The sequence below is a fragment of the Tricharina praecox genome, assembly GCF_024521635.1.
Source record: "Tricharina praecox strain CBS 144465 chromosome Unknown BZA05scaffold_2, whole genome shotgun sequence".
In the NCBI taxonomy this organism is placed as follows: Eukaryota; Fungi; Ascomycota; class Pezizomycetes; order Pezizales; family Pyronemataceae; genus Tricharina; species Tricharina praecox.
In genome coordinates, this window is record NW_026250404.1 from 569257 (window position 1) to 591645 (window position 22389).

Genomic DNA, 22389 nt, shown 5'->3' on the forward strand with positions numbered 1-22389 from the left:
CAGTATTCAGATCGAAGTTTCTACAGCAGTGATCGAAGCGGTTCCGCGGCAGTGGCCGGAGGGGAAACAAACAAACGAACGCAAAAATCCGCCGCTAGTTGGGGGGAATTCTGCCTGGAGTACTTGCGAACCAATCCTGACCATGGCGGTAGGTAATAGGGATTGGTAGATAGAGTACATACTGGAGGGAAAGGTTCTTTTCTTCTCGGCGGGCGGGCAGAGGCAATCCAATACGGGGATATGGGGGGGTATCTATTACTCTAACTACGATGCAGGTGGATGGCTGCAATCGATCTTGATCGTGGGCTAGGTGTGCTAACGAACCAATGCTGCTAGTGACAAGTATGTGGACGGAGGAGCCCGTGGCTTTGGGGTTCGCAGAGGTCACCGACTGGCTGGCTATGGAGTACATCCGGTGGACTGTCTGCTTCCTTCGGCTCGGACGTGGGGATAATATAAATACGGTACATACGTGTATCTAGTATCTTGGTTCGCGTTCTCGAGCTGCGAGCATCGTGATGTGGCGGATCTCTCGACTCTCTTGAGTACCGTAACTAGCGGTGTATGTAGGGAGAAGTGGGTACTCTACATAGATGGAGCCCAAGAAACAACCTCGAAGCCTTGACGGATCGCGATTTCACGACACGGAGACGAAAAAAGCGACTATACATCATGTGGCCCCGCAGAACTCATGACCATGACCAATAACACTGCAGCTGGGCATCCGGTTTTTCGGAGACGGATGTGGGTATCCCGACGAATTGCCCTCTGCCCTTCTCCCCCCTCTGCCCCCCACCTCATGATAGACTTGAAGCGGATAACTATCTCAGCCCCCATGCTCGAGCCTCGAGCCGCCAGAAATCGAGCGCACTCATGGATGCCATAGATGTCATGGATGTCATGGATGCCGTTGGCTTTTGGCTTTTGGCAGCCCGCGGCGAGGCGCATCGCATCGCACACCGAGGAGCGGTAACGGGACGGGACTCGCTCGCTCGCTACCGTGAATGCCGTATCTACAGCCCTACCTACCGCACCCTCTCGACCGCCGTTGTACATGTTTCAACGGAATCCACGACTCGAGCAGTCACGGGCACGAGAATATCGCAGCACAGCGCAGCACAGCGCAGCACAGCGCAGCACGGCGTGAGAACTCCGCGAAGCCATCCCACCTCATCTCCTCATCAGCAAGCAAGCAAGCAATCACAGTTCCGTCCCATGGCTCACAGTCTCATGGCTCACAGTCTCATGGCTCACAGTCTCATGGCTCACAGTCTCATGGCCCACGGCAGTAGAGTAGTTACGTTTGCTAGCACTGTTACTGTTTTTTTTTCTCTCGTCGTGTGATACATTAGGTATGTACGACGGATGCCGGATCTAGGAGTACAATACCTACAATACATATCATACATATCATACGTACATAGGGCGCGCGCGGAACAGACGCCTAAACAGCCGAAAAGCGAGCGAGCGAGCGAAACAGCGGGTGGGGTGAATGATTGCTGATGATGACGTTCCGTCATGAGGGGTGCAGTAGATACTCTAGTTAGGGTTGTTTGCTAACCAACTAGGCGTGCATGCGTGCGGGCCGTGCAGATATGTAGATAGCATACGGTAGGCGGAGTAGATAGATATGAGATACGCCAAGAAAGAAACGAATAGCTTTGAAATAGAACTCCGCTGGTGCCTGGGGGATCCGGAGCGTATGTAAAAAGGCTTTCTCGATATGTATGCCCTCCCCTCCCCTCAACTCAAAGTCCGTCGATGGAGGATGGAAGATGGAGATAGCAAAACAGGCCGCAGTCAGTTGATTGCCGCGCTGATTTCATGTGGAAATGCTCCTGGATGGGCTTCGGTCGGTACTGGTGCTGGTGACGGCACATGCGGCATTGAACGGCGAGAGTCGCATACACTCATGCATTCATTCATCCATCCATCCATCCATCCATCCATCCATCCATCCATCCATCCATCCATCCATCCATCCATCCATCCATCCATCCATCCATCCATCCATCCATCCATCCATTCGCATGTGCACTGCTTGCCGGGGGCGATAGAGTGGTCAAGTCAAGTCAAGTCAAAGTCAAAGTTGTCAGCGCCGAGCGGAGCAGGACTCCGAGACGTAAGCAACTGGAGGACCGAAGGAGATATAGATACAGAGTTGGGTGGAGGAGGAGGAGAAGGAGGAGGAGCTGTGCCTGGCGCACTGTCCGAGACACACCCACCCACCCATTAGATACACAGTATGACAGTCATTGGGCCGATCAGCCAGGAGATCCTCCTCCTTTCCCGAAGAATAACACACACCCACGCACCCAGCACAACGGAAGAATCTTGCTTTGTGACCAGCATCAGCACCAGAAACACCAGCAGCAGCAGCAGCACCAGCACAATCAGCACCGCCGCCGCCGCCGCCGCCATATATACTCTATGTACATACCGTCTCTTTTGGCTGTCCAGACTGACTGACTCCCGAACGCTCGACATATATATCTGGGTGTGCCAGTGTCACAGTGTGGTGTGCGGCCGGCCAAAGTTGGTCTTACATGCGTTAGCCTGGGGGAGGACCCCATCCTGGGGGTGCCCATACGCCGAGCAGAGCGGATTCACCACCCCACATACACAGAGTACGTGCGACAGTCAGTGACTGTCACTCACATCGGACTTTATCGTCGTGGTCGCGGGCGTAGTCGTGGCGTGGCGTAGCGGCCGCGGTGGTCGGGGAGGCGGCAGAGGCGGCGGGTGGATGGGTGGATTGCTGTCTGTCTCTCCCGCCGCAGTAATTTGAAGCCAGGCTCAATCGCTCGCTCGCTCACGCCTGCCCGGCCAGTGCCGTTTATGTGGTCGCGAGATTTCCGGCGGGATGCGTGCGGGGATCGCTGATAATAATATCCATTCGCTGGCAGCCAATAGGCAGTTGTGGACCTGCGGTGCACCACATGACCGCCATCGTCGTGTCGTGCAACACGGCCGTGTGCGGACTACGGTAGAGTAGGTGTGATATGTAGGCCTGGTAGGGGCAGAGATAGATAGTAGAGTGAGTGAGTGACGGGGTGAGTGAGTGAGTGGGTATGTGAGTAAGAATGTAGGTAAGAGGTAGGCAAGTACCTCGATACTGTAGAGTGGAGCGCATGTGTATCTAGATACTCTGTGTACTCTACATCGCTGCCCTCCTGAGAGGCGCGGCGGGGCGGAGGCAACTACTCTACATAGGGCCTAGAAGCTTGACATGTATGCTCATTGATGATTGCTCATTGCTGAGCCTGCGCTAACCATGGGCTCTGCTATATTTGGCCGACTTGGCTGGCTGCATTGCATTGGAATTTGGGTGTGTTGGATGGGCTGGCTGGCTGGCTGGTGGGTGGGCTGGGTGTGTGGGTGCATGCTCTCGATGCACCCTCAAACCTTGAGCGATTCGGGCCCTCGGTCGTCCCAGCTGGGGACGGGCGGAAGAAAGCAGCGCGCGCGGTGATGGGTGCACGGACTCAAGCATGACAAAGCCTTCGTCGTAGAGATGATCATCAGGCAAGGCAGGTGGGCAGACAGCCATTGAGGCGAAGGTCCACACACACTCACGGGTGCATGGGACGAAAGCATGGTCGTGATGATGATGATGATGATGATGATGGTCGTGGTGATGGTCAGGGGTTTGATGGAGATCTGGACGAACTCACGCACGCTGCTCTGGATAGCTGTGTGGGTAAGTGCATATGCAATTGTCGGCTCGCTCGGCAACGACGAAGACGGTGTCTGGAATCACTCGATGTGTCCTGAGGCTTCGAAATCGGGGTACGTACGGTAGCCGTCGTCAGCTATGTACTCTACCAACCAACCAACTGTTAGATAGGCTGGGCCGCTGGATATTTGGATCTCTTCAAGCACCGCGGCCTGGTCTCCAGAGTCCAGAGTCCACAGAACCGGCGCTCGATCTCGAATCTCGATTATCGTCCCAGACCGGCCAGCTGCTCTTGGTAATTGACGGCTACTCCACATACTCCACACACTCTACATCATGACCCGGTTACCTAGACGCCATTCGCACCACACGCAGCGGGTGGGATCACTCCACCGCCGCCACCCTCCACCATTGCCCTCCGGATTCGCTCCGAAGTAAGTTTGCGGAAGAGGAGCAGCAGGAGGAGATGGTGATGAATGGGACCACCGCGATGGAGCAAACAAAGCCGCCCCCTACCTCCGACATGTGAGGGCCGTTTGTGGGATCAGCGGGAGGCTTTTGCGTGCTCCCACCCCCTCTCCCCTCCCGAATCCCATCGCGAATCCCATCGCAAGCGAAACGTCGTAACTTATGCTACACAGCTCTGCGAAGGAGTGCCCCAATTACGAGGAGCACGCAGGTGCTCTACATGCCCTAGGTACTCACATACCGTATGTGCTCTATGGATGGATGGATACCGCTTCGTGAATCGCCTTTGTATGTATTCAATTCTGACAGCACATGTGAGTGAGTGAGTGGCTGCGTCACTTTGTGCACTTCGAGAGCGAGCAGCTACCTAGTACCTACGGTAGTTGCCTGCCAACCGGCCAGTCGGACGATGCTGGCGACCCGTGTCAGGATGAGCCTGGAATGTCGCAGCACTGTGCTTTCGACGTGTTTCATGATCCAGGAGGCGGAGGAGGATTCGGCGGAGGATCGACCATGATATGTAGGAGGAAATTCTGGCCACAGTGGGCGTATCCCGTGATGAGCTCGTAGGGTGGTATGTAGTACATACGGTACCGTGAGTTGGCATGATAGAGTAGGTATCATAGGTAGGAAGGAATGCAGAGCTCCCGCGCGTTGACGATGCTGCAACGAGGTAGTGATCCGGATCCGTGGGTGGGTTTTTACGCTTTGGAAGGGAGGAAGAAAGTGCACGTTCCCGAGGCACGGAACGGCGTCGTCGTCGCGTCGGCATATACATGAATCAAGTGAGAAGTGAGAAGTTTACCGACATCGCATCGCACGCAACGCACGCACGGAAAGTGCTGGAATGGAATTGGAACTCGGAGGCCTCGAATCGAACAGCGAACTGTGCTGTGCCACAGAACACAGAACACAGAACACAGAACACAGAACACAGATCGTCAGTCAAGGGCTCGTCAGTCGTTGCGCACCCACCAATGCTCCGCATACAGCTAGAGCCTGTGGAAAAGGGTCGAGTCTGCTGTTATGTATTACTCTAGAGTAGTGGCCGTCTGGACTAGGTCTGCCCAGTGCCCAACTGCCCACTGCTAACTGAACTGCCCATGCCATTGCCCCATATGTGGGTGGCGGTTGTTTCGAGATCATGTTTGGGTGCACCAGAAGGATAGTTATCATCTGAACTGTTCGTTCGCTCGATGCGTGTTCAAACTTCACTTTCACTTTTCGCGGCCGGCCTCTGTGAGAGGTCGACGTCGGCATCGTCATCGAGCACCTACCTAGAGCACCTACCTCGTTATCACCGTGCTACAGATCATACGGATACACACGGGCTTTGTACGAATTAGCATGATACATCAAGAAACTTCAAAGCTTATTATTCCCCCCACCACCCGCATGGTTGCAGACTGCAATGCCTAGAATACTCATGCTCTATGTAAGCTCGCACGCAGTTATGTAACCGTACTGTGTACTAGTACCACCTCGGCCGACGTCTAGAGTACCTAGGGAGAACCGGTAGGTGGTCGGAGATGCTAACCGCTCTGGTGATGAATCCTGGCGATTACTGACGTTCCCCAGGTCACGTTGTGGTTATGCTATGGTGGTTACCGCCCATCATTGATGGATGATGGGGGCAAACACTTCTGGATGCTGAAAGATCTCCGACTTCTCGACTTCTGCTTCCGCCCCCCCCCCAAATAGAGTGGTTACTGTGTTTGCGAGACGGAACACTCCATCTGGTGAAATTTGCCGCTTGGGTTCGAAATCCTGCACTTGGGTATCATCATCCAGCCGCCAACTTCAGGACCATCTACCTGGGTAGTTAACACATACATAGTGGAGCGAGCCTATGGAGTCCGGGCACGAGGACGACGGTGCGTGTATGTAATTCTTTGACGTGAGCCACCTCTAATTCCGAAAATCCTCGCCCAAAGTTTACCAAACATCCTGGGTATGTGTGTACCTGTGTACCTATTCCAGTGATCTCTGCCACTCACATTTTTCTACATACCCAGCCTCGTGAGTTTCTCAGCATTGTTTTGTTTGGTCAAAGCTGCTCTAGGTAGGTAGATACTGGTACCTAGAGGAGTATGCATACTCGACACTAGTTCCTCAGGTACTCAGTCGAGCGGCAACTCTGGGTTGGACTTATTATTCGTGGCCCAGCCAGCCAGCCGTACATCATGCTATTACACGGAGATGGCCTGGCCAATCAGATGAACTTCCCAACCATAGCTGCATAACTCAGTCCATGCACTCGACGAAATCAATCATCAATGATGTATGCAGCGGGCCATGCTTGACGCGACTGTGGTGGTGTGTGTGAGTAACAAGCAAGTAAAGCACATAACTAAGCCAGTGGGTATTCTGTGGTTCCCGCCGCTGAGATAGCGATAGAGTATCTTTGCTACATAGAGTTCACTGGAATTGATTTTGGGTCCATAGGGTAGAATCTAGATACTTGGGTACATACCGCATATCCGACAACGACGTGCAGATCTTCTGCTGCTGCAGCGGCGTCTGGTGTCAGACAGAGCGTGTATGATATGTACCCACCACTTCCTCAGGCTCCCCATTCACCACCACTACCACCACTCCACTACTACCAACTACCACCACCACCACCACCACCTCACTCACCCAACCAACAAATCTCCCACCCCCCACAGAGCTCTCGCACGCTCACGTCCGCAGCAAAAGCAATTTCACCCCGCCCCTCCATCCTCTCTCCCTCCCTCGCCTCACCTCACTTATTTATTCTGCGTCCAACCCCTGCTCGCCTTTTCGACAGGCGTGTGCTCCGTATCGGTGTAGTCGGCACTTCTCCAGAGCTAAACCCATAGCAACCCAGCCAAACCCCCCAGCAATAATCCCAAACCCGCCCGCCTTCACCTCAAAAACCCTCCCTCAATCAAAAAATAAAAAAGCAAAAAAAGCAAAAAAAAAGGAAAGAAAGAAAGAAAGAAAGAAAACACACACCAACTTACCCGATCGTTTGGAGTGCGTGCCACTTTGGATTAGATATCGTCGTCGTTGTTGTTGTTGTTGTTGTTGTTGACTGTCGACTGTCGACTGTTGCTGCTGCTACCGCTACCGTTGCTGCTGCTGCTGTGTTGCTATTGTTATTGTTGCCCGTCTCTCCTCGTCCGTCCGTCGTCATCTCACCCGCCCACCACCACCCATTCACTCTACACCTCACAGGGTTACTTCCGTTCTCGTCGTCCGTTCCTACCTAAACCTTCCCACAACTGCGACAGATTCCCATCCATTGCGAGACAGCTCCCCCTAGCCTCACCTTACATACACAACCCACAACCCCCCCAAAAGAAACCAAAAAGGATCCCATCCCATCCTCACCCTCCCCCCACTACGTGCCCTTCCAACCTACCTCGCGAACCCGCGAGTGAGTGATCGCGATTACTTCACTCCCTGAGTAACGATGGCAATTTATCCCTCTTCTTCCTAGTCGGAACTCCAAACGCCCTTCGACTGAATCCGAAACTCGGAACCGGACGTCCACGATCGAGACAGACAACACAGACAGGCAGCAACGGGTAGGGTCGGCACCTCAGCGGATCCCTCCACCACCTGCCTATACCTACCACTTTGTTTACTCTCAACATCCCAGCACTGTTTACCCCCCGAAAATGATGGCAACGGAACTTTTGGGGAGGCGCACCGTCAGCGGCAGCGCAACCCTCGCGCCTCCCGCCAACGAAGAATTGACACGACGAGCAATGGAGCGTAGCCCCAGCATGACGATGCGAGCCGAGAAAGACGACTTGAAGGAGGCGGCCGAGGAGAGTTACAACGTCATCATGGACCTGAATCTGGACGGCAAGGTTCGATGGGTCAGTCCGTCGTGGGATACCGTTATCGGGTGAGTGGAGTGGAGGGATCGGAGAGGGGGGGAAGGACCCTCGTGTTTAGTGGCTTGCTCTCGATCTTTTTCTGACCATCTTGACCACTCAAAGAACCTCCAGGGACACAATTCAAGGCCAGCCGATCGCGGACCTACTGGTGGACGATAAGGATGCGTTCCAGAGAGCGGTCGAGACGATGAAGAGCGACGATTCTAGGAGTTTCAAGCTCAGATTCACGGTGGCCATGGGGTCAATGTCGAAGCTTTCCAAGGATGCCTCCGCCATCTCGACAGAGTCGTCGGCAGAGTCGACAGAGTCCGAAGTCGAAGCGTTCGAGATGGACGAAATGCCCGAGCAGCAGCAGCAAGAGCAACAGACGACTCTGACTTTGGAAGGACAAGGTATTCTGATCTACGACCGGGCTACTGGCGAGCCTAGCCATGTGAGCTTCACCCCGATCCGAAAACCTTGCGATGGCGTGTTGTTGACGAGTCCAGACTATGTGGGTCGTACGCCCTTTCGTCGAGCCTACCGAAATCACGATCGATCTCGCTCCGGTCCTGGTCGAATCACTGGGCGTCGGCGCGGGTATGTTGGCGCGGTATCTGACAAGTCTCGCGGAGCAGGGTGCTGTTGATCCGAGGAACCATCCACCTCCGATGCCAGTGCTATGTCGGATATGTGAGAGACAGATTCAGCCATGGTGGTTTGAGAAGCACTCGGAGCTCTGTATGTTAGAGCACAAGGCGGAGAGCGATGTTCAGCTCTGCCAGGAAAATCTGCAAATGCACAGGCAAGCTATAGTCAGGGTCTTGGATGCCATGGAGCGACGAATCACGCGGCCAGTGTCGGGAGAGCAATCTCTACCACCTGTTCCAATTGAATATCGTGGACTGCCAATCGGTCCCCAAACGTCCTCATCTTCCTCGGGAACTGCTTCCCCTGGCACTCCACCTCCCAGGTCGAGGGACCATTCGGCGTCCGGAACCAGATCGCGTCCTCCGCGTCGACCACTCGTGCGCATCGTTGAATTATTGCTTGATCTTTGTGACACGGCCCTAGAAATTAGCACACCCGCAATCAAAGAGGGTTACGGAGCGGTAGAATTGGGCACCTTTCGAACGCAGTCCCCTGAGTCGGAGGCCCGAGTCAACCAGGTCATGCAATGGCAATCACCCGCCACAAACACCCTTGAGGAAGAGAAGGGACTGGCTCTCCTGTGCCAAGATACCGAGGCTGCGGCTCGGGCCAAGGTGGAGGCCGTCTATCGACATAGAAATACCATAGAATACTCGGAGAGGATACGCCTGGAGTTTAGTATGCTTGTGCAGGATTGTATCGACGAGGCTCTAAGGAAGGCGTCGGTGTCTTCGATCGAGGACCTGGACGATTACACGGGCGGTTCCGAAGACGAATCCATCTTTGAGGGCGACTTCAATGGTGCTCTGCAGAGAAGCAACAGCAACCTGGCGGAGCCTGGACAGAGGTTTAGGAGGCATTCGTCCCCTGCGGGATCGGGCACGACCAGTCCGATGGAATGCTCGACCCCAAAGTCACAGCAGAGTTTGCACAGGACTACTAGCCGCAGGAAGAGGTATGGCCATCGGTCGAGCATGCAGTTCGACAACGAGGGGGCCGATAGCGATACCAGCGCGAAATCTTCGTTGGCCGCCGCCATCGGACACGCATCCACCGAGAGTCCCATATCGGACCACGAATTGTCGATGCGGTTCAGCTCACGGAATGAAAAGAGACGGAGCGCCTTCCAATCTTCCGCGAGTATCTCCCATTCACCGAAGCGGCAACCGTCTCCCGCCCGCATTGCGCCTTCATCATCACCCTTGAGAATAAACAAGCCTCGAGGATCCATGTACGAAAACATACCGACCCCCATCACATCACCTTTACTCTCCACGGGTGATTTCTCCCCGGGTCCAGACCACGGCTTTCACCATCGACGTCAGTCTTCGGCTGCTCTGTCCGATCAGGTCAAATCCGGAACACCTTCCTCTCCTCGACTATCGGGCGTGAACCCATCCCAGCAGAACCGTGCAGTGCCGCCTTCGATCAAAGATTTTGAGATCATCAAGCCCATCAGTAAGGGTGCTTTCGGAAGCGTCTACCTCTCCAAGAAGAAGTCGACGGGAGATTACTTCGCGATCAAGGTTCTAAAGAAGGCGGACATGATTGCAAAGAATCAAGTCACCAATGTACGAGCCGAGAGGGCAATCATGATGGTGCAGGGGGAGAGCGACTTCGTCGCAAAGCTCTTCTGGACATTTGCCAGTAAAGACTACCTCTACCTGGTCATGGAGTACCTGAATGGTGGTGATTGTGCCGCGCTCATCAAGGTTTTGGGCGGACTTCCCGAGGAATGGGCAAAAAAGTACATGGCGGAGGTTGTCCTGGGCTTGGAGCATTTGCATAGCCGGGGGATCATTCACAGAGATTTGAAACCTGACAATCTTCTCATCGATCAGAAGGGGCATCTCAAGTTGACAGATTTCGGGCTTTCGCGAATGGGCTTGATTGGCCGTCAGAAGCGAGCGCAAACCCAATCGTCGGAATCGACTCCGGATCTGTTGAAGCAAGGTCCGTTTGCGAGGTCAAAGTCAATGGCTTCCTCCCGGTCGACTTCATTCGACTACCCTGGTGCCACTTCGCCGTCGATCACCCCGAACATTATGCCAGACAGCAACGCCCAGCTGGTAACCCCGTCGTACTTCAGTCTCAATCGGGAAGGCACACTGAGCCGTGAGAGTTCGTTGAGGCGGTCCTCGAACCCTCGAAGCGATAGTGGATCGGATCATTTGACTACTATGCTCCAGAACTTCAATCTAAACGACCCGAACTGCTTCAGTGCGATTGCGAGTCGGCGAACCCCCACTGGCGATGAGGATGCGCAGAGCGAAAGCAGCACATCCAGCGACTTCAGCGCACTTGGTCTGCAGCACGTAACGTCCCACACCAGCCAGCAGAGTCACGTTCAGCCGGCACCCCCGTCGATGATGCCTCCTCAGTTAGCCCTATTCAATCCGGAGGACAACAACAATCGTAAGTTCGTTGGTACGCCGGATTACCTCGCACCGGAAACGATCAGCGGAACTGGTCAGGACGAGACGAGTGATTGGTGGTCATTGGGATGCATCCTGTTCGAGTTTCTATACGGCTATCCTCCTTTCCACGCTGATACGCCCGAGCAAGTGTTTGCGAACATCCTGGCTCGGAAGATTGATTGGCCGGATGAAGACGAGGACGAGGCGTCGCCGGAGGCCAAGGATATCATGAACAGGCTAATGTGCAGCGACCAAACCCAAAGACTCGGTGTTAATGGCGCCGATGAGGTGCGGAGGCATCCTTTCTTTGCGGAACTCAATTGGGAGACCTTACTCGAAGAAGAACCCCAGTTTGTTCCAACACCCCAGAACCCCGAAGACACGGAATACTTCGACTCGCGAGGCGCAACACTGCAATCCTTCACGGACGAGTTCGACGATCAGTCGACACCATGCTCCACGCCCGGCGCGGACCTCCCAGAACGGCCTCATGATGCCGTATCTCGTGTGAGGAAGGAGATCAGCTCGAATAAGCGTGGACTTATTCCATTGTCGATTCCTCCTCACGTACGAGAGGGCCGCAACAGAAGGCTTAGTGAGCCAGTTGCCCAGGATGACTTTGGAAACTTCGCCTTCAAGAACTTGCCTGTCCTGGAGAAGGCGAATAAGGATGTCATACAGAAACTGAAGACCGAAGCCTTGAAGTCCGCGCCTGCTCTGGCGACTTCGAACCCTTCGTCTCCGCTGGAAGTCAGTCCCATCGCCTCCACAAAACCACTGGGGAGAGCTTTGTCGACTTCCTCCAAGAATGGCGGGAAGCGGCCAGTGTCACCTTCCAACCACCTCTCCTCTTCCGCTCGGGTATCGCAGCCATCATCTCCGCTTCTGTTGTCCTTCACTGCTGGGACCAGTGACAAGAGAAAAGCGTCAACTGCAAGTGGATCTTCGAATTTGTCTCAGCAGTCGAGTGTTTCTTCCCTACAACCTTTTGTGGACATTCCACACATCTCCAATACAGCCAAATTGTCATTGACGTCGTCGTCACCCATAAAGATGCAGGGACATCAGCACAAAATGCCAGTACCGTCCACCCCAACCTCGGTATCGACCTCGCCCACCAAGACGTTCCACCAGGACAAGCAGCCGATTCCGTCCAGTGCCAACCCACGTGTACGTTCGCTCACGGTCGGTTCGACCGATAGTGAGACCACTTCGGTTGTCGACACCTTCAGACAACAGCAAAAGCGGCGCAGTCAGGTATTCGATATGTCTCCCTCCTCTTCCGACAACGAGGATGTCCGAAGCACTGCATTGCTTCGGGTTCAGCGACGACGACAGAGCGCTCGGAGGATGTCGAACATCAGCTTCCAAGATTGCCCAGTATTCCGGCCGCTGGACGTTCTGGGTAACTTATTCTATTCACTGTTCTGTTTCTCTTGGGCTAACCTTTTTTTTATATAGTTTGTGAGGATCACCCGGTTTCTAGGATGGTTATGGAGAGGCTTCTGGAGAAGTTGAAGTGTCGTACTATCATGGTGGAGAATGGCGCCGAAGCGATGCGCTATGCTATGGGCGAAGTTAAATGTATGGTGCTTCCCGCGGTTATGTGTGCATCAACTAACATCTCTCGGTAGTTGACATCATCTTGATGGAATTTAAACTCCCTCAGATCAATGGAGAGGATGTTGCACGAATGATCCGGACGAGCAGGAACCCCAATTCCGCCACTCCCATCGTCGCCGTCACCGGCTACTTGAAGGACCTCTCGGATCCGCAGCACTTTGACGAACTGATGGAGAAGCCTGCGACTCCGTCCAAGCTTATCGATGTATTGGAGCGTCTCTGCTTCTGGAAGGCCCCAGCTCCTGAGCGACCAGCTTTCGGGGAACGGAAGGAGTCGCTCGGTCTCAATCTCAACCAGCCGTCCGATATCTTGGACTTACAGCATGGAAGGATGTCGCCGACGGTTGAGCCGTTCATGTCCGGTGGGAGACCCCGGCTTCTTTCTCAATTCCTCCCGCTGGACGACGACGCGGTGTCAATCTCCAGCAACAACTCTCGGACAAATGACTGGGATCCCCCTCAAGGATCAAGTTTGGAGCCGGAACCGGTCAGCTTGCCGTCACCTCCCGTTCATATACAGCACCAGGAGACAGCACCAGGTAGACTACAGTCGCACGCCATGGAGAGGATTCCGTCTCCGCTGTCGACGCACGTCAGCACTGGGATGATCGACAACCCTACCCCTACACTGCCGTCTTTGCCGGACATGATACCTCTGCCTCCATCCATGACTGCGACACCTGCATTTGGCACTCCGTCTGTCGAGCTGTTGAAATCACCGCTCAGCAGATCGAGCTCGCCACTTCCAGGCTATCGAGGGCACTCTGCAGCAGAAAATTCCCTTCTATATGATGCTGCGCAGAAACAGCCGGTCAAAGAGGAAAAGTCTAGGTTCAGCATGATATTTTCGCCTTCGAAAGACAAGGACACATCCAGCCAAGACGAGGAACAATCACAATCCACGCCTCTCGATTTCAAGAATAGAGGCAAGCGAAGCTCTCTGGAGAAGAAGAAGGAAAAGTTGGGCAAGCAACGCAAGGAAGGACTATTGGGAGAGGAGGCCGATGCCGACGACGAGGATTCAATCAGTGGTGGGAAGAAACCAAACAAGAGCAGAAGTATTGGGGAGATGATCCGAGGGGTCAAATGGAGTCCCCCTGAGCTCAAGAGGACGAAGAGCAGCGAGGGGAGACGGTGATAGGGTGGGTGAGAGCCTGGGAGTAGCATGTATTAGTGCTATATCAAGCGTTCCGTATGATTGATGTTTCTTGTCTCCATCCTTGTAGAGATATGTTTGTTTTGGGTTAGCTGGCGTGTTCCTTTTTCCTTTTTCATTTTCCTTTCAGCTGGCAAAGGCAATGGCGTTGGAATGTTTACCATTTACCTTGGGTTGCTTTTTTTTCTTTCTTCGGTCCTGATATCTCGTTCTTCCTTCAGCTTAATGGCTGTTCAATTTTCTTATTGTCCAGGGGTTTTGTGCGATCTGATTTGGTTCCTCCGGGTGGTATGGTTCCTCCGGTTTTCTTGTCCCTTGACATTATTCTCGTTCATGAAGTATACGACGATGTTTGACATCTCTTGTGATTGACGGTGGAGGACTGTATTGGTTTGATTGCTTTGATGGAGTGTTTTTATTTGCGGAGTCTGGTACCGGTTTTGCAGGTTGGGAATTGATATGGCACCAGGGTGCAATGGTGAACAAACTAGAATAGGTAGAAGGCTCTGGAGAATCCAGTCCTCCTTCGATCATACGAGTGAGGTTAACCGTAAAATCGAAGTCGAGCCATTTCAATTCGTATTCAAAACTCGGGTGATGCATGGTGATTGTGACGACTGTTGAAAGTGGAGGCGAAATGCCCCACCGCGCCAAGATTTCAATCGCGCACTAAACCTCCAAAATTCAAACCTCAAACCAACAACCCCACTACGCTCCACACCCCTCGAAACTCTCAATCGATAGTACCAACACCAAATCGAAAAAAATCATGGCGCCGTCTTTTCAGCTTTCATCGCTCATAGCTTCGCTCCCGGATTCCGAGGGCGGCGCATGGGGGCCCCCAGCTTCCACCGACTCCTCGCTGAACGAAGTGCCGTACGCACCATACTCCAAGGGCGACAAACTCGGCCGCATGGCCGACTGGACACAGGACAGTGGCAAGGACAACCGCGAGGGCGGGCGGGGAGGCCGGCAGGGCTACAACCGCAACTACAGAGGTGCGTGTGTGGAGGATGCGCGGGCAGGAGCTGTTGGGATCTCGACGAGCTGATGATGATGTTGTGGCGGGATAGATCAGCAAATCTACGGTGCAGGTACTTCGAGCTTGTTCTCGTACCAGCATGCGGAGGACGAGGCGTCGTTCTCCGTCGTTGATAATACTCGCACGTCGACCAAGCCGAGAATGGGCTTTGGCCGTGGCGGCGGTACGATCTTCCGTGGAAGGGGTGCGAGGGGTGCGGCTACTGGTGGTGGCCGTGGCGGGGCTGCTCCGGGTGGTCGTGGCGGCTTCCAGCGCGCACAGACTGGGCGTGGTGGATTTGATGCTCGCGGTGGCCGTGGTGGTGGCCGTGGAGGTCGCCGTTTCGGTTGGAAGGATTGGGATAAGCCGCAGCGTAACCGGGATGCGTCTGTCATGATCAAGTCCGAGTGGAAGATGCTTGAGGAGATCGACTTCAACAGGCTGGCGAAGCTGAACTTGGAGACCGACGATGGCGAGGATATTGGTAGCTACGGTTTCCTCCACTACTACGATCGCGCCAACGAGAAGGCTGCCGGAAGCAAGACTGCCGAGCGGAGACTGGCTGTCCAGGATAGGCTGTTCTTCAACCCGACTGCCAGTGATGACCCCGTCATCCAGGAGCTGGCCCAAAAGGATGAAGCCACCATCTTCGCTACCGAGTCCGTTCTGTCGATGCTCATGTGTGCACCCCGCTCGGTGTACCCCTGGGACATCGTCATCGTGCGTGCGGGCAACAAGATCTTCCTCGACAAGCGTGAAGGGTCGCAGATCGACTACGTATCCGTCAACGAGAACGCCACCGATCCGCCGTTGGATGTGTCCGAGGGCAACAAGGAGGCCATGAACGCACCGCAGGCCCTGTCGCTCGAGGCCACCTTCATCAACCAGAACTTCGCCATCCAGACCGTGAACGAGAGCGCCGGCAAATTCGAGTTCCCGCAGCCCAACCCCTTCTACAACCCCGAGGAGGACACCGAGCCCCTCGGCAGCAGGGCCTACAAGTACAGGAGATTCGACCTGAGTCTGAATGAGGAGGAGCCCATGCACCTAATCGTCCGGACGGAGTTGGATGCTGTCGCCAAGGCCGGCGGAGGCGAGCAGTTCATGACCATCAAGGCTTTGAACGAGTACGATGACCGTGCGGCCGGTGCCGGTGCGGCCCTCAACTGGCGGCAGAAGCTGAGCTCGCAGCTCGGAGCTGTGGTCGCCACCGAGATGAAGAACAACTCTTGCAAGCTCGCCAGGTGGACAACACAGAGCATTCTGGCCAACGCGAACCAGATGAAGATCGGGTATGCTCCTCCTCACTCGTTTTTATTCTATCCATCACATACTGATAGCATCATGATAGATTCGTGTCCCGCGCCACACCAAAGGACAACAACCGCCACGTCATCCTCGGCGTCGTATCCTTCAAGCCTCGCGACTTCGCCTCGCAGATGAACCTGAACCTGAACAACGGCTGGGGCATCGTCCGCACCATCGTCGACATGTGCATGCAGATGCCCGAGGGCAAGTACGTGCTCGTCAAGGACCCCAACAAGCCCGTCCTGCGACTGTACGAGGTCCCGCCCACCGCTTTCGACGAGGATGAGGAGGAGGTTGTCGCTCCCGAGCAGTCGTAAACAAAAAATGAGCTCTGATTTGCTTTTTACCCTGTCTTGTGCTTGTAGCTTTCGGCTTGTGTTATTTTTTCATAATTGGGCATTTGGGATTTCCGTTCAGAGAATTGCTTGGCTGGATTGTTGGGCGCGAGATTGTAGATTCCAAAAAGTGTTGCTTGGAATGGATATGACGAACAAACGCTTCCTTTGTGACTTGACTTGTAACTATGGGATATCACTCGCACCAGTAAACTTCCGGACAAACACCAACTATTTGGCTCTCGTTCCATTCAAGCTTACAATTGATGCAACAAAAGAAACACCCGCTCCATTTGTCTCGCAGTCAAGTGGTGAACCGCATTCATTTAGAGAAGTCACTTTCCATGGACCTATCTGTACCTCATCCACGCCTGATCATACCATTGTATCGTATTCTTCATCCTCTAAGTACTTATTTCTACGCAAGCAAACCCTCCCTTCCACACTGTCCAACACTCATCGCGTCTTGACGTCTCCCGCCCTACTGCGGAGTCGGCGTCATGGTCGGGGTCGGCGTATCCAAATTCCTATCAAAGAAGGCGGTATTGTCACGGTACGCAATATACTCGGAGTCTATGCATCCCATCTGTCAGCCAATCTCACCTCCAAACGTTTAAACCTTAAACTCACCAGCGTACCCCAGCAGCTCATGGATATGACTACTCCTCTGGCCCTTAATCCTCGCAATCTCAACGGAAGTATAATTAACGAGGGCTCTCCCGACCTCTGGGCCAGCATCATATCCGAGTTCACTCTCGGCATTCCGCTTCGCAACAACGACACTGACACACTCCTGCTGCGCGAAGGAGCCGAGCACGTCAAGCACGCCGACAGGGAGCAGCCCCGCCTTGTCCGTGCGTGTCAGCGCCCGGTACGCCCCCTCGTCGATCACCAGTGTGCCGTGCGGCTTGAGCCCGTGCAGGATCCAGAAGTAGCGGTCGCGGAGCGCGCGGGGTTTCGCGACGAAGCGTGTGTGCAAAGGGCATGGTGGGTGGAGTGTCGGCGTGCCGGGCACGCTGCGCAAAGGCGGCGTAGGCATCTGGGCCGCGGAGTAGAGCGCGGCGGAGGCGGCGACGGGGTCGGGGCCGCCCCCGCTGCTGCTGTGGTGGAGGGAGGTGAGCGTCGTGTAGCTGGAGTTCCGCGACATCACCGGGGTAGATGTCATAGACTCCCGCTTGAGCGTTTGGCAGTACGCCACTATGTGGAAGATGTTGCTGGGCGTCGAGGAGCGCGTGATGATGGTTGTTACGCCGGCGGAGGTGGCGAGGCGCGCGGCCGTGAGCTTCGTCGACATGCCGCCGGTGCCGAGGCTGGAGCCCGCGGATGACACTGTATCGTTAGCCACCGGAAACACAGGAAATGGGTGGTATTCTCATACCATCGACTTCGAGACTCGAGATGTCCTCCACCACCTCGACCGGCTTCGCATCGGGATGTGTGCGCGGGTTGTTGGTGTACAGGCAGTCGACATCCGTCATGAGGAATAGATAGTCCGCGTTGACCATTCCTGCAGTGATGGCAGACAGCGTGTCGTTGTCTCCGAATTTGATTTCCTATATGTAGCTCTAGTCAATCACAGTATATCACTCGGAGGCGTTTTCTCACGCACAGTGACGGCGAGCGTGTCGTTCTCGTTCACGATGGGAACGATTCCCATGTGCAGGAGTTCGTTCAGGGTATTTGCCGCATTGAGGTATTGCGTTCGCTGCATCGTGAGTTAGTCAGGACCAATAATGGGAGGCATCGTCGAGGTGACGGTGACTCACATCCGCGATGTCGTTCCTGGTCAACAGGATCTGCGCGACCGGTTGTCGTAGGTGGGAGAACAGCTCATCCCATAGGGCAATGAGCCGGCATTGTCCAACGGCCGCAATCGCCTAAAAGATGTAACTTATAAGCCTCCCTCCCTCGCACTCGTCACCACCACCGCGGAGCGTCTACCTGCACAGCCGCCAGGTGCTTGGGGCGTTTATCCAGATCCAATCGTCTCAAGCCAATGCCGATAGCGCCGGAAGACACGAGGATGACTCTGTGGCCGTCCCTTCGGAGGCGGATACACGTCTCGGCGATGAGCGAGAGGTTCGACAGCAGAGGTTCGTGGGTCTTCTCGTCGCAGATCGACGATGTGCCTGCCGCTGTCAGCCCCTGCGCGTAGTAGCCGGGTGGGGAAGCTGACCGAGCTTGATCACGATCGTGAGAGGTCGCTTTCCTTTCAGGTCTCGCGAGGTGCGGTCGTGAAGCTTCGAGGTGGGCGTCGACGGATGCATGGCGGGCTATGTTGTTGGAATCTGGCTACTTTGTCCTCGGTACTTCAGCTTTTTTTCTTTCGTGCGTGCGTGCGTGATTGGAGACTCTGCAGGCGAAAGGGATCCTATCAGCCATCTATATCTACCCATTTGAAAGGCTACATCAAGAGTTCGTGAGAAGGCTGAGGCTGGCAACTTACAGGAGGAGAGAGTTCGAAGTCCGGGGCGGGATGGCGGGGGAGGGGCGGTGGGCGTGAGGAATTAAGCTAACAGCCCTATCTGATAGCTATTGGTGGCACGGGAGGGAAAATGTCTCTCTGTTTTCAACCTGCTGCTGCTTTTACGGATGGTATTCCTATGACCGCCTCACTCGCGATGAACAGCTTCCCTGTCCGCAGGTTAATTGGGCTGCGGAACAGCAGGCACGAATCTTCCTTTGATCCGCAACAGTGTCGTTACTCTAAACACGCCTCAACCGGCGTTCTAGTCACGTGCAGTACTATCGTGCCGATCACGAATCACGAAAAACATCCTCAACCGCGGCCACTCCACCCCCACCACAGCACAGCCAGCACCCCACCACAATCGCCCCACGATGGAGCAAACCACACCCATCGCACCACCACCACCGAGCGACAGCACCACCAGCACACCCCCCAAACCCACCCGCGGAGCTCCAGAATGGTGGCGCCAAATGTTCTCCCAGATGACGGGCATGGGCATGACCCCCTCCGAGCGCGCCGAGTACGAGGCCGGCCGCGCGCAGAGGCGTAAAGAGGCTCAGTGCACAAAGTGCGAGAAGAACCTCGACTACCTGATGAACTACAGTGCCTTCCCCCCCGCCCCTCCCTCCCTCCCTCCCTCCCTCCCTCCCCCGTCCCTCCCTCCCCCCCTTCCCCCAACCAGCTAACCCCCCTCTCAACTAGGCCCGATAATCCGGTTCATGCTCGAAAACATCCAATCCGCGAACGGCAAGCTAGACAAGAGCAACATCCGGTGCCTCCCGTGCGGGAAATTCCAGTCTGGCGGGTTCGACGCGAACTACGGCATTCTGCTGTGCCAGAACCGCCTTATCGACCGCAGCCACATGGAGGATACGCTGGCGCATGAGCTGGTACATGCTTATGACCACTTGCGCTTCGATGTGGACTGGAATGATCTCAGGCATCATGCTTGCTCCGAGGTGAGTGCGGCTGCGTGGTGGGTGTGGATGGGCGTGGGGGCTAATGGTGCGGCGTGGAATAGGTCAGAGCTTCGTCGCTCAGTGGAGAGTGTCGCTGGACTAGGGAAACCCTCGGGAGGGGCATCTGGGACCTGACCAAGCACCACCAGGACTGCGTGAGACGGCGAGCGACGCTGTCGGTACGCAACCACCCAAAATGTGAGGATGACGAGCACGCGGCCCGGGTGGTGAACTCGGTCTTCGATTCGTGTTTTGCCGACACGAGGCCGTTCCGGGAGATCTACCGGTAGTGGGTAGAATTGGACTCTGATACCGATGGACGAACGGTTATGTAAATTACTGTATGATACCTCAAAGACTATGATAGACGATTAGAAAGAGCCCAGAGACCAGACGGGACTGAACTCTGTGTACTGCGGATCGTCCTGCGTTCTACATATAGACACACAATCTCTCGCTTGCTAATCAGGACACAACACAACACAATGGTTTTTGGAACTCGAAGCATAGAAAAACAAAACAAAACAAACACCAAAAAAGCCAAGCCACACAATAACCACAATAACCCAACAGCGACGATGAATAGAACAGAAAAACACAAATGGCCGTACAACTCCGTCTCTGCATACTACAAATGTCAGATCGCAGGAGTGCTGCCCGCCGCGCGAAACCGTTAACTCCAGCCAAGCCATGCTGAGCTCAATCTCCCACAACTATTCTCGCTCTCGGGAACTGCGCTCGGCCCCCGAGCGTTCGCGCTTCGTTTTCCCAGTGACATGCTTGACGATCCATGGGTGCTTGAAGATATCCTGCAGTGGAATCCGCTGATCGGGTCGAACAACCAAGAGCTATGCGGACCATGTCAGCCACCGTTCTTCCCTTTAACATTCAATACGAAGAGAAACAAACCTTCCGGATAAGATCCGCCGCCTCGGGACTGATAAAGTCTGGCACCTTCATATCACCGCGCACGATTCTCTTTTGCGTCTCCAGCGGGGTATCTTCGAATGGTGCCGAGCCCACAAGGAACTCGTACATCAACACGCCGAGAGACCACAGATCTACCTTCTCGTTGTGGTGCGAGCTGCCGTTCAACATCTCCGGTGGCAGATAGTCCAGTGTTCCACACATCGTTGTGCGCCTGCCATCCGTTAGCTTTACTTTTCTCTACACACACACGAATACTGCTGCAAAGGGTGCAATTACCGGGAGTTGGGTGCGTGAACACTCCAGCCGAAATCTGAAAGCTTGATCTCGCCGTGGATGCCGACTAGGATATTCTCCGGCTTGATGTCACGATGGATGACGTGCTTCTTGTGCAGGTAAATGAGAGCGGCCGTCATTTGAGCTACATACTATACGAGAGTCAGTACACTGGGTATCATTCGGTAGTCTCAGCGGGGGGCGGGATGGGCATCACTCACTTCAGCAGCCCTCGGCTCCGAAAAGCGCCTCGCCTTCTGCAGCATCTTATAGAGCTCCCCCTGGCCGGCAAACTCCAGTATGAGGAAGACGCGCTTCGAGTCATGGAAGTGACCATACAGCTGGAGGATATTAGGGTGGCGAAGGTTCGACTGAATCTCTATTTCACGCCGCAGCTGCTTCTCGACCTGATTTTTCTGGAGCTCATTTTTATGGAGCACTTTGAGGGCGCACACGAAGCCGTTCTTGCGCTCCTTGGCTAGATACACGCGCCCGAACTTCCCCTTCCCCAGCGGCCGCCCGATCTCGAACATCCCCAGGTGGAACTCGCGGGTCGGCTGCACCGCCGCGGGGATCGATACGACGCTGCTGTGGGAGTTCCGCGGATCGCGGAGGTCCGCGGCGTCGCCCTTGCGCAGCGACGCGGGCGACGCGGGCGGCGGCATCTCGGATCGCCATGTAGGCACGCTCTGGTTCTGGTTGTGCACTGCGAGCTTCAGCAGTGGGTGCCGGTGGCTCTGCTGTTGTTGGGGCGCCGCCGAAACGGTGTTCTGCGCGTTTATGTCAGCCCCTGCCTGCAACTTGTGCTGGGGGTAGGAGAGCGCACCTTCGTAGACTTGTGCAAAACGACCGCGTTCTCTTCGTTTAGGTGCGTGCCCGCCAGGCGGGCTTCCAACTGTCGGACTGACATTGGGCGGGTATGGGTGTGTATATTTTGGGTATCGAGAGCCAACGAGGGTATGTGATCGAAGACACGACACGCGGGGAGTAGTGTTGGCGGTGACGAGGGCAACACCGGGTATAGCGGGGGGCGGGGAGGGGGGGAGGGGTGGAGGGGAGGCAAGTTGCGGTTGCGGGTGCGGTTGCGGTGGCTGGCGATCGGACGGCGACGGAGGAAGTGTTTGTTTGGAGAGGAGAAAGACCAGACTGGATGGGGTGCGTGACTTTTGAGAGGGCGGGCGTCAATAACCAACAACGCGTTGTCGGGACAACGCTGCCTCAACGCTGCCAAGCAATAACAGGGCTACCTGT

The 22389-nt window shown here is 55.0% G+C and overlaps 6 protein-coding genes across 6 annotated transcripts; 3 read left to right on the plus strand and 3 right to left on the minus strand.

Moving 5' to 3' along the window:
• Positions 1-1166: 1166 nt before the first annotated feature.
• Positions 1167-1914, minus strand: BZA05DRAFT_384254 (uncharacterized protein). Its single transcript, XM_051482304.1, has one exon. The coding sequence runs from the start codon at positions 1518-1520 to the stop codon at positions 1266-1268; it is 255 nt and encodes an 84-aa protein (XP_051343396.1). The 5' UTR covers positions 1521-1914; the 3' UTR covers positions 1167-1265.
• Positions 1915-7794: 5880 nt separating this feature from the next.
• On the plus strand, positions 7795-13824 carry BZA05DRAFT_331349 (uncharacterized protein; the record flags this gene model as incomplete). The annotated part of the gene is made up of 7 exons (XM_051480586.1): positions 7795-8024; positions 8119-8449; positions 8505-10636; positions 11108-12032; positions 12132-12468; positions 12525-12647; positions 12698-13824. The coding sequence occupies 7 exons, from the start codon at positions 7795-7797 to the stop codon at positions 13822-13824; spliced, it is 5205 nt and encodes a 1734-aa protein (XP_051343397.1).
• A 602-nt stretch (positions 13825-14426) lies between these two features.
• BZA05DRAFT_470532 (eukaryotic translation initiation factor 3 subunit D) lies at positions 14427-16752 on the plus strand. The gene is made up of 3 exons (XM_051487905.1): positions 14427-14840; positions 14916-16155; positions 16215-16752. Exons 1-3 carry the CDS (start codon positions 14612-14614, stop codon positions 16486-16488), a joined length of 1743 nt encoding a protein of 580 aa, XP_051343398.1. The 5' UTR covers positions 14427-14611; the 3' UTR covers positions 16489-16752.
• Positions 16751-18959, minus strand: BZA05DRAFT_384265 (Aspartate/glutamate/uridylate kinase). The gene is made up of 7 exons (XM_051482305.1): positions 18683-18959; positions 18448-18635; positions 18273-18383; positions 18116-18211; positions 17885-18059; positions 17137-17835; positions 16751-17079 (listed from the first exon to the last, which is right to left on the minus strand). Exons 1-7 carry the CDS (start codon positions 18771-18773, stop codon positions 16988-16990), a joined length of 1452 nt encoding a protein of 483 aa, XP_051343399.1. The 5' UTR covers positions 18774-18959; the 3' UTR covers positions 16751-16987.
• A 205-nt stretch (positions 18960-19164) lies between these two features.
• BZA05DRAFT_384266 (peptidase M76 family-domain-containing protein) lies at positions 19165-20334 on the plus strand. The gene is made up of 3 exons (XM_051482306.1): positions 19165-19579; positions 19679-19935; positions 19998-20334. The coding sequence occupies exons 1-3, from the start codon at positions 19348-19350 to the stop codon at positions 20223-20225; spliced, it is 717 nt and encodes a 238-aa protein (XP_051343400.1). The 5' UTR covers positions 19165-19347; the 3' UTR covers positions 20226-20334.
• On the minus strand, positions 20335-22296 carry BZA05DRAFT_470535 (kinase-like domain-containing protein). The gene is made up of 5 exons (XM_051487906.1): positions 21965-22296; positions 21360-21908; positions 21142-21290; positions 20845-21076; positions 20335-20783 (listed from the first exon to the last, which is right to left on the minus strand). The coding sequence occupies exons 1-5, from the start codon at positions 22046-22048 to the stop codon at positions 20649-20651; spliced, it is 1149 nt and encodes a 382-aa protein (XP_051343401.1). The 5' UTR covers positions 22049-22296; the 3' UTR covers positions 20335-20648.
• Between the last annotated feature and the right edge of the window lie 93 nt (positions 22297-22389).

Coding starts and splice junctions, on each gene's coding strand:
- BZA05DRAFT_384254 (XM_051482304.1), bottom strand. CDS start 1,520: ATGACGGAACGTCATCATCAGCAATCATTCACCCCACCCGCTGTTTCG.
- BZA05DRAFT_470532 (XM_051487905.1), top strand. CDS start 14,612: ATGGCGCCGTCTTTTCAGCTTTCATCGCTCATAGCTTCGCTCCCGGAT. Junction 14,841..14,915: donor CTACAACCGCAACTACAGAG/GTGCGTGTGTGG, acceptor GTGGCGGGATAG/ATCAGCAAATCTACGGTGCA. Junction 16,156..16,214: donor GCGAACCAGATGAAGATCGG/GTATGCTCCTCC, acceptor GCATCATGATAG/ATTCGTGTCCCGCGCCACAC.
- BZA05DRAFT_384265 (XM_051482305.1), bottom strand. CDS start 18,773: ATGCATCCGTCGACGCCCACCTCGAAGCTTCACGACCGCACCTCGCGA. Junction 18,384..18,447: donor AGCACCTGGCGGCTGTGCAG/GTAGACGCTCCG, acceptor TACATCTTTTAG/GCGATTGCGGCCGTTGGACA. Junction 18,212..18,272: donor CCAGGAACGACATCGCGGAT/GTGAGTCACCGT, acceptor CTCACGATGCAG/CGAACGCAATACCTCAATGC.
- BZA05DRAFT_384266 (XM_051482306.1), top strand. CDS start 19,348: ATGGAGCAAACCACACCCATCGCACCACCACCACCGAGCGACAGCACC. Junction 19,580..19,678: donor CGACTACCTGATGAACTACA/GTGCCTTCCCCC, acceptor CCTCTCAACTAG/GCCCGATAATCCGGTTCATG. Junction 19,936..19,997: donor GGCATCATGCTTGCTCCGAG/GTGAGTGCGGCT, acceptor GGCGTGGAATAG/GTCAGAGCTTCGTCGCTCAG.
- BZA05DRAFT_470535 (XM_051487906.1), bottom strand. CDS start 22,048: ATGTCAGTCCGACAGTTGGAAGCCCGCCTGGCGGGCACGCACCTAAAC. Junction 21,909..21,964: donor TTTTGCACAAGTCTACGAAG/GTGCGCTCTCCT, acceptor ATAAACGCGCAG/AACACCGTTTCGGCGGCGCC. Junction 21,291..21,359: donor CGGAGCCGAGGGCTGCTGAA/GTGAGTGATGCC, acceptor ACTCTCGTATAG/TATGTAGCTCAAATGACGGC.